At 43.1% G+C, this 19,723-nt stretch overlaps 1 protein-coding gene across 2 annotated transcripts in view; it reads left to right on the top strand.

The window, feature by feature from the left end:
- Positions 1–11,955, top strand: part of LOC139259522 (uncharacterized) — a 351,083-nt gene extending 339,128 nt beyond the window's left edge. For both annotated transcript variants that reach the window (XM_070875007.1, XM_070875005.1), the window contains exon 7: positions 11,375–11,955. In XM_070875007.1, the coding sequence (XP_070731108.1) occupies positions 11,375–11,542 (168 nt within the window). In that variant the 3' untranslated portion in view covers positions 11,543–11,955. The remainder of the gene's footprint in view (positions 1–11,374) is intronic.
- The last annotated feature ends 7,768 nt before the right edge of the window (positions 11,956–19,723 follow it).

Genomic DNA, 19,723 nt, shown 5'->3' with positions numbered 1-19,723 from the left:
AAATGCGCTGCTATGACATCCTTAATAATTGATTCCATCATTTTACCCACTACCGATGTCAGGCTGACCGGTCTATAATTCCCTGTTTTCTCTCTCCCTCCTTTTTTAAAAAGTGGGGTTACATTGGCTACCCTCTACTCCATAGGAACTGACCCAGAGTCTATGGAATGTTGGAAAATGACTGTCAATGCATCCGCTATTTCCAAGGCAACCTCCTTAAGTACTCTGCGATGCAGTCCATCAAGCCCTGGGGATTTATCGGCCTTCAATCCCATCAATTTCCCCAACACAATTTCCCAACTAATAAGGATTTCCCTCAGTTCCTCCTTCTTACTAGACCCTCTGAGCCCTTTTATATCCGGAAGGTTGTTTGTGTACTCCTTAGTGAATACCGAACCAAAGTACTTGTTCAATTGGTCTGCCATTTTTTTGTTCCCCGTTATGACTTCCCCTGATTCTGACTGCAGGGGACCTACGTTTGTCTTTACTAACCTTTTTCTCTTTACTTATCTATAGAAACTTTTACAGTCCATCTTAATGTTCCCTGCAAGCTTCCTCTCGTAATCTATTTTCCCTGCCCTAATCAAACCCTTTGTCCTCCTCTGCTGAGTTCTAAATTTCTCCCAGTCTCCGGGTTTACTGCTATTTCTGGCCACTTTGTATGCCACTTCCTTGGCTTTAATACTATTCCCTGATTTCCCTTGATAGCCACGGTTGAGCCACCTTCCCTTTTTTATTTTTACGCCAGACAGGGATGTACAATTGTTGTAGTTCATCCATGCGGTCTCTAAATGTCTGCCATTGCCCATCCACAGTCAACCCCTTAAGTATCATTCGCCAATCTATCCTAGCCAATTCACGCCTCATACCTTCAAAGTTACCCTTTTTAAAGTTCTGGACCATGGTCTCTGAATTAACTGTTTCATTCTCCATCCTAATGCAGAATTCCACCATATTATGGTCACTCTTCCCCAAGGGGTCTCGCACAACTAATTAATCCTCTCTCATTACACAACACCCAGTCTAAGATGGCCTCCCCCCTAGTTGGTTCCTCGACATATTGGTCTAGAAAACCATCCCTTATGCACTCCAGGAAATCCTCCTCCACTGTATTGCTTCCAGTTTGGTTAGCCCAATCTATATGCATATTAAAGTCACCCATGATAACTACTGCACCTTTATTGCATGTACCCCTAATTTCCTGTTTGATGCCCTCCCCAACATCACTACTACTGTTTGGAGGTCTGTACACAACTCCCACTAACGTTTTTTGCCCTTTGGTGTTCTGCAGCTCTACCCATATAGATTCCACATCATCCAAGCTAATGTCCTTCCTAACTATTGCATTAATCTTCTCTTTAGCCAGAAATGCTACCCACCTCCTTTTCCTTTTATTCTATCCTTCCTGAATGTTGAATACCCTTGGATGTTGAGTTCCCAGCCCTGATCATCCTGGAGCCACGTCTCTGTAATCCCAATCACATCATATCTGTTAACATCTATTTGCACAGTTAATTCATCCACCTTATTACGGATACTCCTTGCATTAAGACACAAAGCCTTCAGGCTTGTTTTTTTAACACCCTTTGTCCTTTTAGAATTATGATGTAGTGTGGCCCTTTTTGTTTCTTGCCTTTGTTTACTCGGCCTTCCACTATTGCTTTTTACCTTTCTACCATCTGTTTCTGACTCCATATTACTTCGCCCTATCTCACTGCATAGGTTCCCATCCCCCTGCCATATTAGTTTAAACACTCCCGAACTGCATTCGCAAATGTTGCCCCTAGGACATCAGTTCCAGTCCTGCCCAAGTGCAGACCGTCCCTTTTGTACAGGTCCCACTTCCCCCAGAACTGGTTCCAATGTCCCAGGAATTTGAATCCCTCCCTCTTGCACCACTGCTCAAGCCACGTATTTATTCTAACTATCCTGCTCCCTCTACTCTGATTAGCACGTGGCACTGGTAGCAATCCAGAGATTACTACCTTTGAGGTCCTACTTTTTCATTTAACTCCTAGCTCCCTAAATTCAGCTTGTAGGACCTCTTCCCGCTTCTTACCTATATCGTTGGTACCTACATGTACCACAACAACTGGCTGTTCACCCTCCCTCTCCAGAATGCTCTGCAGCCGCTCGGAGACATCCTTGACCCTTGCACCAGGAAGGCAACATACCAACCTGGAGTCTCGCTTGCAGCTGCAGAAACACCTGTCTATTCCCCTTACAATAGAGTCCCCTATCACTATAGCTCTCCCACTCTTTTTCCTGTCCTTCTGTGCAGCAGAGCAACCAACGGTGCCATGAACCTGGCTGTTGGTGCCTTCCCCTGGTAAGTCATCTCCCCCAACAGTATCCAAAACGGTATATCTGTTTTGGAGGGAGATGACCGCAGGGGACTGCTGCACTACCTTCCTGCTCTTGCTTTGCCTCTTGGTCACCCATTCACTATCAGTCCTAACCCTTACCTGCGGTGTGACCAACTCACTAAATGTGCTATCCACAACATTCTCAGCGTCGTGCATGCTCCAGAGTGAGTCCATCGCAGCTCCAGTGCCGTCATGCGATCTGTCAGGAGCTGCAGCTGGACACACTTCCCGCACACATAGTAGTCAGAGACACTGGAAGCGTCCCTGACTTCCCACATAGCACAGGAGGAGCATGACACGGGTCCGAGCTCTCCTGCCATGACTTAACCCTTAAATTAATTTACTTACTAAAATTTACTTAAGCACCAAACAGCTACTTAGTAGTTCGCTGCCAATTAAACCAATCTAAAAGTCAGTCTAAAAGAGAGTTATACTTACCAGTCGAACAGCCAACCACTTACCAGCTTGGCTGTGATGTCACCTCTCGATCTCGAACCCCTCTATCTTTGTCTGCAACTGGTTGGGCTGGTCTCTGGGCCTCCGTCTCCTACTCTCGCACTCCTTATCAGCTGCTCTAGTGTCAGCACTGGTAGGAAAAACAAGACAAAACAGCACCTGCCACCCCCACTTGCCTAAACTCACCCACTTACCAAACTCACACATGCCAGTCTATGCTGCTGCACTCCGTGCTCTGCACGAGCTGCCTCTTTTTAAAGTGTATTCAGGTCAGATGACTCACTACTGGTCAGTTGTTTACAGAACTGGTTTTAACTAGCTGCTAATTGCCTCCTACTGGAGAGTTACCTTGTTTTTCTCTGCCTAAACCTGAAAGATTCCCAACTATTTAACTTTTTCCCTTTAAATTAAACTGCTACTTACTTAGAAGCTACTGACAATTGCCACTAACAATTTACTCCAGCCTCCAAATGGTTTAAAGAGAATAACCCATAAAACTCACCCATTTACCAAACTCACAAATGCCACTCTATGCTGCTGCACTCTATGTTGGCAGGCAGTGACTAGTGAGGTGCCGTAGGGCTCAGTGTTGGGACCCCAGCTATTTACAATATACATCAATGATTTCGATGAAGGAATTGAGTGTAATATCTCCAAGTTTGCAGATGACGCTAAACTGGGTGGCGGTGTGAGCTGTGAGGAGGAGTCTAAGAGGCTGCAGGGTGACTTGGACAGGTTAGGTGAGTGGGTAAATGAAGGGCAGATGCAGTATAATGTGGATAAATGTGAGGTTATCCACTTTAGTGGCAAAACCCGAAGGCAGAATATTATCTGAATGGCGGCAGATTAGAAAAAGGGAAGGTGCAACGAGACCTAGGTGTCATGGTATATCAGTCATTGAAGGTTGGCATGCAGGTACAGCAGGCGGTGAAGAAGGCAAATGATATGTTGGCCTTCATAGCTGTGGGATTTGAGTATCGGAGCAGGGAGGTCTTACTGCAGTTGTACAGGACCTTGGTGAGGCCTCATCTGGAATATTGTGTTCAGTTTTGGTCTCCTAATCTGAGGAAGGACATTCGGGAGTGCAGCAAAGGTTCACCAGACTGATTCACGGGATGGGAGGACTGATATATGAGGAGAGACTGGATCACCTGGGCCTGTATTCTCTGGAGTTTAGAAAGATGAGAGGGGATCACGTAGAAACATATAAAATTCTGATGGGGCTGGATAGGTTAGATGCAGGAAGAATGTTCCCGATGTTGGGGAAGTCCAGAATCAGGGGACACAGTCTAAGGATAAGGTGTAAGCCATTTAGCTCTGCGATGAGGAGAAGCTTCTTCACTCAGAGAGTTGTTAACCTGTGGAATTCCCTACTGCAGAGAGTTGTTGATGCCAGTTCATTGGATATATTCAAGAGGGAGTTAGATATGGCCCTTACGGCTAAAGGGATCAAGGGATATGGAGTGAAAGCAGGAAAGGGGTACTGAGGTGCATGATCAGCCATTATCTTATTAAATGGTGCTGCAGGCTCAAAGGGCCGAATGGCCTATTCCTGCACCTATTTTCTATGTTTCTATGTGCACTGAAAGTTTTTTTAATTGGGTCTCATTTTTAACGAGGGCCAACACATGACTCGATGTAGACCACCAGTATTAATGTTTAAATATTTTTGCAGTATTGTAGCTAGATTTTGTACATTTTGTGCAACTCCTAAGTAGTGTGAGAGTCATTGTCATTAATATGATGGGCCACAGATTCCCAGAGGTGTTAATGCCGTTTTTCAACTTTTTCTATTGAAAGAAAACTCCCCTTGTGACAGGAGAGGAAGTGACACCTTTAAGGCCGTTTCTTTCACAATAGGCAGCTTAAATTTCTCAGTACGCACCAGTGGCGAAACACTTTGCTACGTCTTTCAGATGAGACTTTAAACCGAGAACCCATCTGCCCTCTCAGGTGGACATAAAAGATCTGGGAAGTTCTCCCTGGCCAATATTTATTCCTCAACCAATAACACTTAAAAAACTGACTATTATTACATTGCTGTTTGTGGGAGTTTGCTGTGTGCAAATTGGCTGCCGTATTACCAACAGTAACTACACTTCAAAAGTACTTAATTGGCAATAAAATGCTTTGGGATATCCTGAGTTCATAAAGGCACTATGTAAATGCAAGTTCTTTTTTAAGTACCGATGATTTTCTGAAATGCACTGGAGAACTGGGAAAATTTCCACATAATTCCAGCAATGTTACATGATGATGTGAAAAAAATACAACAAAGCAGCAAATGGATTTCAAGACTATAAAACTAAACATATTTCCCCTTAGAAGAATGTTTTTTGTTTAGTTTCTCTTGTTTTGTTTTATTGCACCTTGGCACACAAAAGTCTTCATTACATTAATGTTAGTTTCAGTGCAAAGCAAAATTATCCCAACATGCCTCAAGTATTGTATAGGCAAAGTAGAGAACTTCTTTAAAACTGGAAGTAATGTAGTATGTTCAACATTGCCAGTATTCACAATGATAAATTGTGATAAACTGATTTTACGCTATTGTTTTAATGCAAGCAATTCATTGGGGCAGTAGGCTGGAGAAAGCCAATTTTTTTTCTCTCTCTCCCTATGAATTATGGTGTTAAAATAGTAGTGCAAAATGAATAAATTATTGACAAAATTGCTAGAGTTGCTGATACTGGATGATTTCTCTTTCATGCACCTATTTACAGGACAGTTTAGATTTCTACACTTTTCACATGTATAATTCAGAACAAAAATGTTAAAATAGAGTATATGCCACTGCAGTTTATGGTGTAAATTAGTTTAGATTATAAATACAGTTGTACCTCTCCAGTCCGGCACCCTCGAGATGTGACTGGTGCCGGAACAGAGAATTTCCCGAACCACAGGAGGTCTCGCTTACTGGTACCGGTGAACAGCGCCCGGGCTTCTGTGTCTGTGTGAGTGCGTGCTGGCACCCTGTGGGCGGCTCCCTTTGCACCCACGCATGCACTGACTGACTGACAGCTGCTCTCAGTCAATCACCGAACACACTAATGGCAGCCATTGCAGTCGATGAAAACTTAAAAAAAAATAAACCAGCCATTCCCTCAGGCCCAACTAATGCCAAACCACGGATGTTTCCGGATGAGAGAGTCCCGAACTGGAGAGGTACAACCTGTACTTGTTTCTTTTCAAAATATATAAAATACAGTCAAAATAATTTCTGAGAAAAATTATTTGAAGAAATATCAAATTAAGTAGGCTGGGTGACACAATGGGTGAGAGGACTTTTGTAAAATCTGGGTTTGAATCTAGCCCAGACAGATGGGGTGACATTCTCCTTTATCTGAAGACTGTAAGGCTCATGTCAGTAGTGCTTAAGCAGACTCAGTACAGCTTCAATGAAATGTAGGCCCACAGCACAAAATGATCTGTAATTAAATTTGCAAGTATGGATAATGTGGGAACCGGAAATGCGACTGTCACAGTACAGGGTTCTACTTTGAACAGGGTTGCCATTTGGCTTTTTTTGGCTGGAGGATCCTTTTAATGGGCAGTCTTTTTTTATTTAATCATAGAGAAAACGTTTGCTTTTTGAGTACATTTCCTGTTTGTCTGGTTTTCTAAAGCACATGCAATTTCTGATACTTTGAAATCTCTCCGCCCCACAATCACAGACGTTAATCTGTAGCAGTCAACTTCCTGACAGATCCTGCGATCGATCTGTTCAGTTCTGCCCGGCTCTCTAGTTAGCCCCTGCTGCCACCTGGCTCTGTAGCTCTCAACATCTACTGTTACCCAACTCTGCAGAAGGCTTCGCTCTAGTTATCCCATTTACAGCCTTTTAAGATGACACGTCAAAGGGAAAATCTGAAAATTAAACTACATTATATTTTACTGTTAATTCAAGTAAAATTTTAATGGAGAGGAGGACAGGGATCATCTCAGAAGAGAAACATTTGTATCAATCTTAAAGAAGTAATGATAGCCAACTAATTGGAGAGACAGCTGTAACTTTAATTAACATTATCACATAATGCTCTGCATCTATTTAATCTATTGCACCTGATTATGGCATTACTGATGATAACCTAACATGTTTTACTGCTTTTAGAAATATTAATAAGTTGTCAGGCTGTGAGGTCATGGTGTTACTTTTCTACCAAGAATAGACTCGAAAATGTACACGGGCCCTGGGCTCAGGACAGCACAGGAAAAAAAGCTTGCTTTATCTCTGGAGTAACTCTCCTATCAATTAGGTCTCTGTAATGCATAAAATATGAACAAGGAAGTGTTGTGGTAACAGAAACACGTTTAAATAGTTGAATTGTAAAACCTTACAGTAAAAGTAAATATTAAAAAAGTGAAGACAACTCTGTTACTCCAATCTGTGCATGTGGAGGGAATGCAGCACGCTCCAGCAAAGTGCCTGTCAGGAGTGCAATTTCATAAAACCTCATCTGATTTCCTTAGACACAATCCTTACCACAGACTGCATTATTTTTAAAGCACAGGCTGGGAATGATGGTCTTTATTAGGGTCAGTGGAAGATCAGGAATTGCTTGAAGATCATGAGGGAACTATAGAAATCTTTGCATTTATATAGTGCCTTAACATGTCATCGAGATCTCTCAAAGTACTTTGCAGAGTGAATTCCTTTTGCTCCACATTAATTGTTATGTAGGCAAACATAGCAACCATTCTGCACTGGCAATGTCCCACAAACAACAATGCGATGATGCATGAGTTAGTCTGTTTCTTGCTGGTATCTATTTAGAGGGAAATGATGGCCATGAACTCCCTGCTCTTCTTTGAGTAATATCAAGGGACTTTTAATGTCCAGATGGGACCTGAATTTAAAGGATGGCACTTTCAAAAATGCAGGCCTTCTCTGTAGCACACTAGAATGGCAGCCTGGTTTATGCCCTCAAGTAATGGAGGATACAAATGGTCTGCTTCGGTCCTGTCATCAGGTTTATGGCTTGCAGTCTATTATGCATACAGCAGTTGGTAGGTACTGTTATTACTACAGTCATTACCATACTGGCAATATCTGTCTGCAGTGTGTGTTATGCACCTACATTGTTGGCATCAATTGGGTTCCCCTGAAACCACTTCCCAACTCTGATCTACTGCCTCACCACTGCGTAGAATAGGGGTTATACTGTTGTACAAGAAGCTTATCCCTGTATTTAGGTTCCAAAAAGGGGAACTTTCTATCTCCTGCCAGTGATTTTATAGAAATAACAAGACTTGAGCCTGCTAATTTTTCTTCTTTCCGTACATCGCTTGCTAACCCAGTTGAATTTTGTCATTGTTTAAACTGTTAATGTTCTCTTCCTATACTGCAAGATCAAAATTAATATTAAATGGGCATGCTAATGACCATTTGGTGAATTTTAACAACTCTAGTCATTTTCTACTGCTGCACATGGTTGGAGCCAATGGAGAAAGCAAGTCTTAAAATGCAGTATACATTTTTTTATATTTTGTTCTGTTTGTGTAGGTAAGTACATCTTGCAACATTAGCCTGGATTTTGCAGTCAGCGGCGAAGGAACGGCCGCTCGCCATTAACCTCGAAAAAAGCTGCCAACAAAGTTTTAACGGGCGCTAGAGAATAGACTTCCTCTATTCCAACATTACTTTGAATTTGGCGCCTTCTACAGGGGATCTGTGAAGTCCAGCAACAGGGCAGGCATAATTCAGGCTGATCAGCCAATCAGATTTAAGAATTCTCACAGACGGCAAAGCAGACAGTTAAAAGCAGGGAATATAAAATCACGTTGAACTCATTGTACAGAAAGCAATATAAAGATTGTGACATACACATGGGATTAAGGGAGAAAGTTAAACATCAGAACACAAACTTTAAAAACAAATGTTCTTCTGATGAAATGAGACCCCACACTTGTAAAATTAGTTTTTCAGGGCCAGAGAGGCTATTCAGTAATTATGACTTACTACTCTGTTCAAAACTCAGTTACTGCTGATTGAACAATGCTTAACTCCTTACAGCGAGAATCGTGGGAAAATACTTTTAAGTTCACAACAAATCGTGATTTCTATTTTGATTCCGCCTATGAAGACTAAAACAGCGCACCCTGTGGAGGAGCATGATATCACTGACAGCAACTTCCATATTTCCACATTTAACTGTGCATGTGCGGATGCCAGAAGTTGCTGTCAGTTTTAACCAGTAATAATGGAGAGCAATGACAGCCTCGCTGTTTTTAGTACCACAAATTCTGAGCTGATATTTTACACTTTTTTTCCCCCAGGGCTTCTATAGGTATCTAATTTTTGATATTTTACAATATGCCTACAAATTGGCTAAAATTCCAAATGGAGCTAAAATGAGTACAATTATTGTGGTATCTAAATTTTGTTCTCACCAAATAGAGAAAAATTTGGATGCTCATTTTGTCAACTTGCCTTAAAGTGCTCTGGCATACCTTTGCCACAGAGCCAGGTGGCTCTTCCTCCTTTCTATGGCAGGTGAATTCCATATTTAATCCAGCCAGAAATATTTTATGTTTGTCAACACCAGACATCAGAACAGATAGGAGCCAAGAATCAAATTGCTATAGCATGCCCAAGGTGTCCAGTGTTCTACAGTGTGTCTGGCCAGCACGAAGGTTGCTAGGAACCTATGTGCAAGGCTCATTGGTACCCCAACTTCTCTTCAAGTATGATGCTGCCCCATAATCCATCTAGAGTGGCTGAGTAGCAGCCAGCCTCACAGCTCCCATTTGGAATGAGCACTGAAGGGGAGGCCAGACTTTATAGAACTCTAACCCCACTCCCCTCCATGCGCAATTCCCCTCCTTCCTTTTCCCCATCTCCACATATGTTAGAAAACTTCAAGGGCAATGAATAGGTAGCCATTCACTGCCTATTGTGACTTGACATTCCAGTATTGGCACTCATGAATGAAGTACCATAAAAGTATGTAAATGAGCTGACTTTTATTCGTATTTCCATGCACAGATCTCCAAGCACCTAAACTGGACATATTGTCATGATCTAGTGTTGGCATGATGGCCTAGAAATTCGATGATGCTACACCTGTTTTGCAGGTGTAAAATGGTCGTAAATGTCCCCAATATGGTGGGCAGCGTGGCTGTACATTCTGAGCCGGAAATGCAGCACCTGTCATTGGTATAGGTATCGAAAGAGGCATCCAGGGCACGCGCCTGAGACAGTCGTTAGGCTCCTTGCATATGCAAATAAGAGACCTAAAGCCTGTTTGATGTCCAGTTTATCAACTTGGTTTTCCTGAACGCAGCCAGCCTGAATCTAACTGTTATAAAATATCTAGGCTTATTACCAAGTCAGTTGGAGTTCTTTCCATGCTTCCGTACTAAAAAGTAAGAGGTATACAACCAGTGAAGAACAGTGACTGCTTATTTATTCTTCAACATCAATACCATCTTATTCTACCTAATTTACTAAATCTGTATTTACTTGGTATTTTCATAAAGTGGTAGGTTTATTGCAATTTTGCTCTAACCAAGCAGTAGGAACTGTGCAAGAGTGACTATGGAAAACTTGCCTTCTTATTTTCTCCTCTCTGTAAGGGACAAGCAGCCTCCACCAAATCTCCCCACTATCAAAATCAGGAAGTTACCATTTGAAAGGATAGGTGCAAATCTCTGTGCCACAATTCTGTGGTACAGTGCATTACTATAACCAGTCTGCTGTACCACCAGATCTGCTTACATACCTTTAAATATTGACTAGTATGAGGCTAATTTATTTTCCTCATAAAAATAAATGAAGGACAACTAAAAAAATGATCAATGTTGCAAATTTTTAAATTTAATAAATAGCAAAAAAGGACACAATTCTGTTGTTGTGGGCTGTGATATATTAAGATTTTTTTAAAATAAAAAGCAGCTCTATTTTGTTCCCTGGTGACAGTTTGAATACTTTCGATAACATTTTGAGCAGCTAGTCTACTGTACTATTCATTTCCTCATCATCATACCACAAATAAATGATTAAAATTTATTATAATTGCAGTCCCTTAAAAGAACCCTCAAAGCTATGAGATGAGGTTTTGATGTAATTTGAATTTTAGTGTTCCATTTACTCTGTCTTTTAATGTTCCTTGTAATGAAGTCATTAGTAAAAAACACATCTGGAAGTTCTTTGGGGAACATTTAATTTTCTGCTGGTTTGTCAATAACATAACTCATGGCACAAAGGGCCCAGCTGCCGACGGGGCCATGCTGTAGAAATGTCTATTTCTTCTGTGTGCGGTACTGACTACCTACAGCTGCAAAAAATTCAGCCGCACAAAGATAAAGTTTCCCCAGTAAACTCAGCTTGAGAGCTCTTTGACCCAGGAGCATTGATATTTGCTAAGTTTTCACATAGAAAACAAGCATCACTTTCACAGCTTGCCGACCTCTGCTTTGGCCCGTTGCCCTTTCAGGTGAAAGGGGAGGCTAGAGAAAAGTCTAATGATGTCTATGGTCAATCCCTAGTTGCCCCCTGCCCCCAAGCTGTTGCCTAAACTAAGTAACCATGAATCTTTTTCTCTCCTCTAAAGGTGACTGTCAAGATGTACAAGCGAGGGGGTCGCGGCTGGTTATGGAGGCCCGTCTCGAGCACAGTGGTTATTCCCTACAACTCCCACATCACATTCAGAGTCTGTGGAGAGGACACAGATGCAAAGATCCCAGCCAACAACATCAACAAAATCATCCTGAGCATATGAAATTGATTTCAGTATTAAACCGGCTATGGCAGCTGTGCCACATTATTACAATAATCTGCAGCCATTTTTCATTGATCAGTTAATTTGTGTTCTTCAAATAATCGAAACGCAAATCTCATTAGCCATAGGTCAGTGGGCATGAAAAAAGGGAAAATTCATTTTGATAGCTAAGTTGGCTGAAAAAATGCAAAACATTAAAGTATGTGAGTTCGAGTGCACTGTGTGCTCCAGTTTAAGAATGTGCAGACACCCTGATAATTAATAACTAGAGGACAACTTTTCATTGTTAGTACGTGAGGTCATGCAGGAAAGATGCGAGTTGATGCTCTGAATTATAAATAGATCTGCATGTCAGGTACTTAAATTAAAAAAGCTTTAATTAACACTACAGTTAGTTAAGGTGTTGAAAGAGATCATTTCTGTTCTGTTTATTTGCCTCTTTACTCTTGGGACAACATACTATTGATCCTTATTAAACATGAGAAGTATGTTAAGTGTGAAAGTAATGTCTTTTTTTTAAAGAGGTAATGAATCGTATCCTTTTAAAATGTAAAATGTGACTAAACTTTTTCTATTAATGTATTTAAAAATTGAATGGTTTCATTTTGGGACTTTAAATGAAAATTAAGCTTAATGAATTTTAAAAGTTAATAGGACTGATTTTCTTCAATGTTGCAAAACTTCAATTCCCATGTGTAGTGAAGAGGAAAGGGGACAGAGACTGTTATGTCAGGTCTCAGTCCCCACTATGCTGCCCCAGGATTTCCAGGGGTTTTCTGAATGGGTGGTAATGGATCTACATCTGCAACAGGCTCTGGTATTGAAATACAGTTGTGGAAGGGGGCGCACCTGACCCTTCCACCTCACTTTGCAGTGTGTCCAGCCATAGGCTGCCCAAATGCTGGGGAACCCCAAAGAGCTAGCGGTGGGGCTTAATGCCACAACCCTTCTTAGGCCACAGGTTGTGAGAGGGGCTCAAGAACACCCTAAAGAGGAAATTGGCAACAAGTAGGTTAATCTTGTTCTTCCAGCAAATCTTTGGGCTTCAGGACCTTCTGTTTGCTGCGGGAGAACAGCAGCCCAGAGGCTAGTGGTCAAAACATAGCTGTAGGCCTCTCAGAACCTAATGCTGCACTCCTGGTATACACACCCGTTGTGAGCACAAAGCCCTGCCAGAGGTCAAGTCTGCACTGGGGTAAGAAATCCAAGCAACTTGTGGCCTTTGCAGACAGCACATTTCAAGGATGCTGCGCCTATTTGGTGCCCGGCTGAGGTTAGAGAAAAATTGTCCCTAATACGGTTTTACATGTATATGGAAAAATGCATGTGTTTTGGCCAGGGCGGACAGTGGAGGATTTACCGTAAGCCAGAAATACTACTCCCACCCAAAAATTAAAATGCTTCCATATTGGCGGAATTTGAAAGCTTTCTCCCCTGAGCAAACATCATGTGCCTTGGTGACTATTTTCTTCTTATTAGCAGCAAAACACAGAGAAAATTTTTGTGGTGATTCTACCAAGACAGTAAGTCTGTATTTTATAATGTTTATTTCTGAAATTCTGTCTAATTAAAGATAATTTATGCTGTGCACATTTGGAGTCCTATCTTTCCATTAATAGTATTTGGCCCTCCAATCATCACAACACATCAGTAGTCCTTGATCTGTTGAAATCCCTTACCCCACTTTGGATGCCCTTATCACCAATAAATCCTTTACTCTGTCCCATCCCTGTCGATCCCTCTGGTATGGTCCTCATTTTCTCTCCCTCACATGCAAGGGGCACAGATATGTATCTGGTGCACAACTGGTTTAGCTATCCAGTTCTGGCATGACCACATAAAACGCTATTGGGCTTTACTCTCCTCTGACAAAACAGCCAACTGCTCCAGAATCATCCTGGGAGAAAAGATAACCCTGGCTTCTTTTCTCCACTGTCAACTAGTTTCCAATCTAGCCATCCTATTCAATTCTGAGCTGAGCTTCCAACTCCATATACTCTCCATCACAAAGACCACCTCCATAACATTACCGGCTTCAGCCCAACTGCCATGGAAACCCTCATCCATGCCTTTTTCACCTCAAGACTTAACTATTCCAATGCTGTCCTAGCCGGCCTCCCATTCTCCACTCTGCATAAAGTCCAGCTCATCCAAAACTCTGCTGCCTGTATCCTATCCTGCACCAGGTTCTGCTTTCTATCATCCCTCTCCTTACTGACCTACATTGGCTGTTCCTAACACATCCAATCAAAAATTCTCATCCTTGTGTTTAAATTTTTCTTCATCTCACCCTTCCCTATTTCTGTAATCTCCTCCAGCCCTATAAACCCCCACCCCCCAAACTCTCCAGTCCTCTGACTCTGGCCTTTTTGTGCATCGCTCCTCCTTTTGCTCCACCATTGGCAGTCTAGGCCCCACACTCTGGTATTCCTTTCCTAAATCCTTCCATCCCATTCCTCCTTTAACACCCGCCTTAAAACCCACCTCTTTGACCAAGCTCCCGGTCATTTCTTTTAATATCTTCTTCTTTGGATCCATTTTTGACTTATTATATTCTTGTGAAGCGCCTTGAGATGTTTTAATACATTAAAGACATTATATAAAAGCACGTTGCCGTTGCCTTTGCCTACGAAAACAGTGGCTACATTTCAAAACTAAATTCTTTGGCTGTGAACCACTTTGGGACATCTTGATGGAATGAAAGATGCTGAGTAAATCCAAGTCTTTCTTACTCCTTGTATTAACAGGAAAGAATTTACTACTACAGGTTGAGCATCCAAAATCCGGGCTTCCAAAATTCGGAATGCTCCGGAATCCAGACACGGGCCCATCCGTGGCGGGATCGTCCGGAAACCCAGAAAATGTTCCGAAATCCGGACTCCCCGCGCCTCGGCCGCCCGACCTCCCCCTGCCTCGGCCGCCCAACCTCCGGCCACCCACCTTCCCAACCTCCCTCGCTTACCTCGGCCACCCAACCTCCCCAGGCCTCGGCCGCCCCCGACCTCCGGCCACCCGACACCCCCCTCCCTGACCCCCCTACCTACCTTGGCCTGGGCATTTCCAGATTCCGAAATCTGGAAATACCCAAAATCCGGAACGGCCTCAGTCCCAAGTTTTCCGGATTTCGGATGCTGCATCTGTACCATCAGATAGAAAATTCAAATACTGCTGTCAGGCAGTGGCCATCCGAAACAAGAGAAACTCCATAAGAACATAAAACTTAGGAGCAGGAGTAGGCCATATGGCCCTTCGAGCCTGCTCCACCATTCAATCAGATCATGGCTGATCTTTGACCTCAACTCCACTTTCCCGCCTGATCTCCATATCCCTTGATTTCCCTAGAGTCCAAAAATCTATCTATCTCAGCCTCAAATATATCTATATACTTAATGACTCAGCTTCCACAGCCCTTTGGGGTCGAGAATTCCAAAGATTCACAACCCTCTGAGTAAAGAAAGTCCTCCTCAGCTCAATCTTAAATGGCCGACCCCTTATCCTGAGACTATGCCCCCCTAGTTCTAAACGCTCCAGCCAGGGGAATCAACCGCTCAGCATCTCCCTTGTCAATCTCCCTCAGAATCTTACATGTTTCAATTAGATCACCTCTCATTCTTCTAAACTCCAGAGATGAATAGGCCGAATCTACTTCATCTATCCTCTCATAGAAACATAGAAAATAGGTGCAGGACTAGGCCATTCGGCCCTTCGAGCCTGCACCACTGCAGATGGCTGATCTTTCACCTCAGTACCCCTTTCCTGCTTTCTCTCTATACCCCTTGATCCCTTTAGCCATAAGGGCCACATCTAACTCCCTCTTGAATATATCCAACGAATTGGCATCAACAACTCTCTGCGGTAGGGAATTTCACAGGTTAACAACTCTCTGAGTGAAGAAGTTTCTCCTCATCTCAGTCCTAAATGGCTTACCCCTTATCCTTAGACTATGTCCCCTGATTCTGGACTTCCCCAACATTGGGAACATTCTTCCTGCATCTAACCTGTCCAGTCCCGTCAGAATTTTATATGTTTCTATGAGATCCCGTCTCATTCTTCTAAACTCCAGTGAATAAAGGCCCAGTCGATCCAGTCTCTCCTCATATGTCAGACCAGCCATCCCAGGAGTCAGTCTGGTGAACCTTCGCTGCAACCCTTCAATAGCAAGAACGTCCTTCCTCAGATTAGGAGACTAAAACTGAACACAATATTCCAGGTGAGGCCTCACCAAGGCCCTGTACAACTGCAGTAAGACCTCCCTGCTTCTATAGTCAAACCCCCTAGCTATGACGGCCAACATATCATTTGCCTTCTTCACCGCCTGCTGTACCTGCATGCCAACTTTCAATGACTGATGTACCATGACACCCAGGTCTCGTTGCACCTCCCCTTTTCCTAATCTGCCGCCATTCAGATACTATTCTGCCTTTGTGTTTTTGCCCCCAAAGTGGATAACCTCACATTTATCCACATTATACTGCATCTGCCATGCATTTGCCCACTCACCTAACCTGTCAAAGTCACCCTGCAGCCTCTTAGCATCCTCCTTGCAGCTCACAGCGCCACCCAGTTTAGTGTCATCTGCAACCTTGGAGATATTACACTCAATTCCTTCATCTAAATCATTAATGTATATTGTAAAGAGCTGGGGTCCCAGCACTGAGCCCTGCCGCATCCCACTAGTCACTGCCTGTCATTCTGAAAAGGACCCATTTATCCCGACTCTCTGCTTCCTGTCTGCCAACCAGTTCTCTATCCGCGTCAGTACATTACCCCCAATACCATGTGCTTTAATTTTGCACACCAAGCTCTTGTGTGCGACCTTGTCAAAAGCCTTTTGAAAGTCCAAATACACCACATCCACTGGTTCTCTCTTGTCCACTCTATTAGTTACATCCTCAAAAATTTCCAGAAGATTTGTCAAGCCTGATTTCCCTTTCATAAATCCATGTTGACTTGTCACTGTCACTGCTTTCCAAATGTATTTCATCTTTAATAATTGATTCCAACATTTTCCCCACTACTGATGTCCCAGAGATCAATCTAGTGAACCTTCATTGTGCCACCTCGAAGGCATGTATGTCCTTTCTCAGATAAGGAGACCAAAACTGTGCACAGTACTCCAGGTGTGGTCTCACCAAAGCCCTGTACAATTATAGTTAGACTTCCTTACTCTTGTACTCCAAACCCCTTGCAGTCAAGGCCAACATGCCAATTGCCTTCCTAATTAGTTACTGTACCTGCATAATAACTTCCTGTGTTTTCTGTACAAGGACACCTAAATCTCTCTGAACAACAACATTTAATAGTTTCTCACCATTTAAAAAATAATGGGCTTAAAATTCCAGCCTCGCAGGGTCTGTATGAACTGCACACGGACCCGGCGAGGCCTCACAAAAGCCGGTTTTCGGGGCACGATGCACATGTGCCAGAAAACAGTTTTTCCGATCTATCAAGATTTTTCCAAACAGATCCTCTGCAAATCCGGTAGAAGGACATCCATGCGGGAGAGATTGGGCTATTTGCGCAACTCATGCCCAGCGAATGTCCTTCAAACTTTTATGCCTGGTAAAAGCAGGCAGATAAGTTACTTTTACCAGCATAACACTTTTAAAACATATAAACATTTTATTTAAACACTCATTTTTATATTAAAAACCCTGTCCATTAAGGTAAGTTTATTTTTAACCTTATTAAAACACATTAAAAAAAATACCAGAAAATATATTTTTTTTCTGAAACATTTAATTACATTTAATTTCAATTAATCTTAAATATGAGGTGTTTTATTTATTTATTATGCTGTGTTTCGGTGTTTTAGGGGGTTATTCTCATTGATAATAATGGGAACGCGTACAAACAGAGTTCCCATTTTTATCAATGAGAATACTGCATAGTGATTGGTGGTCCAGACCCACGTGAATCCAGCATGTACGTACGTACCTGAAAGATATCTTCCCATGCGCTGCGCAGCGAATCGAGGCCTCCGACCGGAATCCTATGTTCCTCCGGGACCACCAGGTACTTTCGTAGATTTTGAGTTCAAATCCCACTATGGCAGCTGGGGAATTTAGATTCAGTAAATAAATCTGTAATAAAAAGTTGGTATCAGTAATGGTGACCATGGGCTCAAGTTTCGGCCTGAGTTGCTCCTATTTTTTTGGAGCAACTAGTTTAGAATGGAGCATCTTAGAAATTGCAGTTCTCAGCATTTAGTTTGCTCCAGTTCTAGTGAGTTAGAACAGTTTCATTTTAGAACAGTTTTTTTTTCAAAAGGGGGCGTGTCCAGCCGCTCATGCCTGTTTTGCAAGTTTAGGCAGCGAAAACTTACTCCAAACTAACTTAGAATGGAGTAAGTGTAAATTTTTGTACGCTCAGAAAAACCTTGCCTACACTTAGAAATCAGGCGTAGGGATCGAGAGATGGGGGAGGGGGGTTTACAAACATTTAACTTTTACAAATAAAAAGCCATCATCAATAATAAATGCTCAATAAATCAACCAATAAATCAATCAAAAAAAATTTAAAAATTGAAAAAATAATTAAAAATCACTCAATAAATAAAAAATTGTTTCTACTCACCTACTGCAGTACCGGGGAGAAGAGCGGGGGGGGAAAGTGAGGGGGGGGAAAGAGAGGAGGGGGGGGAGAAGAGGGGTGGGAAGATAAACGGGGGCGGAAGAGGGAAGATGAACAGTGGGGGGGGGGGGAGAGATGAATGGTGGGGGAGGGGGGGAAGATAAATGGAGGGGGAGGGGGAAAATGAACGGAGGCGGGGAAGAGGAACGGGGAGGAGGGGGGAAGATAAAGGGGGGGAAGGTGAACGGGGAGGGGGGAAAGATGAACGGGGGGAAGGCGAACGGGGAGGGAGGGGGGAAAGATGAACGGGGAGGGGAAGCTGAATGGGGGGGGAGGGGGGGGAAGATGAATGGGGGGAGGGGGGGAGATGAATGGGCCCCGCCGAGGACTTCGGGCGAGGCCCGCACACAGCCGATGTCGGGCTGCCGCCCCCAGCGAGAGGCCGAGCAGGCGGGCCCCGCTGACGTGGCAAGATGTGTCAGACCACTCGGCCCGGGATAGGGGCGACGTCCCTTCGGCCTGGGAGATGGGACGTGCTGGGAGGGCCAGGAGCTACTGTTTTTGGTGCAGGGCTGTAGCTCTGCCCCCAGCAGCTCCTGCTGCACAGTGCCGAGCTAGAAATGGGCCTACAGATATCGGAGAATCACGAGGTAAGTATTCGGCGCAATTTTTATTCTACAAATTAGGCGGGCCTCTCCGATGTGCGCTGTTCTAGCGGGAGTCCGAAACTTGAGCCCCATGTAAGATTGTTGTAAAAACCCATTTAGTTCACTAATGTCCTTTAGGGAATAAATCTGCTGTCCTATATGTGGTTGTCTCTTAACAGCTCTATGAAATGGGCTAGCAAACCACTCAGATTAGGGATGGGCAATAAATGCTGGCCTTGCCAGAAACACCATCCAATTAATAAAAAATTATACTCCATCTGCCACCTTACTGCCCACTCACTTAACCTGTCTATATCCGTTTGTGTCCTCCTAACAGCTTACTTTCCCACCTAGTTTTGTATCATCAGCAAAGTTGGATACATTGCACTTGGTTCCTTCTTCTAAGTCATTAATATAGATTGTAACTACCTGAGGCCCAAGCACCGATTCTTGCTTGTTACAGTCTGTCAACTGGAAAATGACCCATTTATCCCTACTGTCTGTTGTCTGTCCGTTAACTAATCTTGCGTAGCAACCTTTTATGTGGCACCTTATCGAATGTCTTTTGGAAGTCCAAAATCCACCATCCACTGCTTCCCCTTTAATCACCATGCTAGTTACATCCTCAAGAAACTCTAATAAATTTGTTAAACTCGATTTCCCTTTCATAAACCAACATCCTCCTCCTGACCTTCAATGTTACCACTATTAATGAGTTCCCCACCATCAGTATTTTGGGGCTCTACATTACCAGAAACTTAACTGGACCAACCATATGAACAACATGGCTTACATTATTAAGAGCACATCTGCCTATCGTAGCTGGAGCTGACTTCTCGTATTAGCTGTGTCTCGGTTGGTAGCACTCTTCTGTGATCAGAAGGTTGTGTGATCAAGTCCCATTTCAGAAACTTGAGCACAAAAATCTATGCTAATACTCCAGTGCAATAATGAGGGAGTG

Source organism: Pristiophorus japonicus, chromosome 3 (assembly GCF_044704955.1).
Source record: "Pristiophorus japonicus isolate sPriJap1 chromosome 3, sPriJap1.hap1, whole genome shotgun sequence".
Classification (NCBI taxonomy): Eukaryota; Metazoa; Chordata; class Chondrichthyes; family Pristiophoridae; genus Pristiophorus; species Pristiophorus japonicus.
The sequence above is the reverse complement of the archived record's forward strand: the minus strand, read 5'-3'. Positions and strand labels throughout refer to the sequence as shown.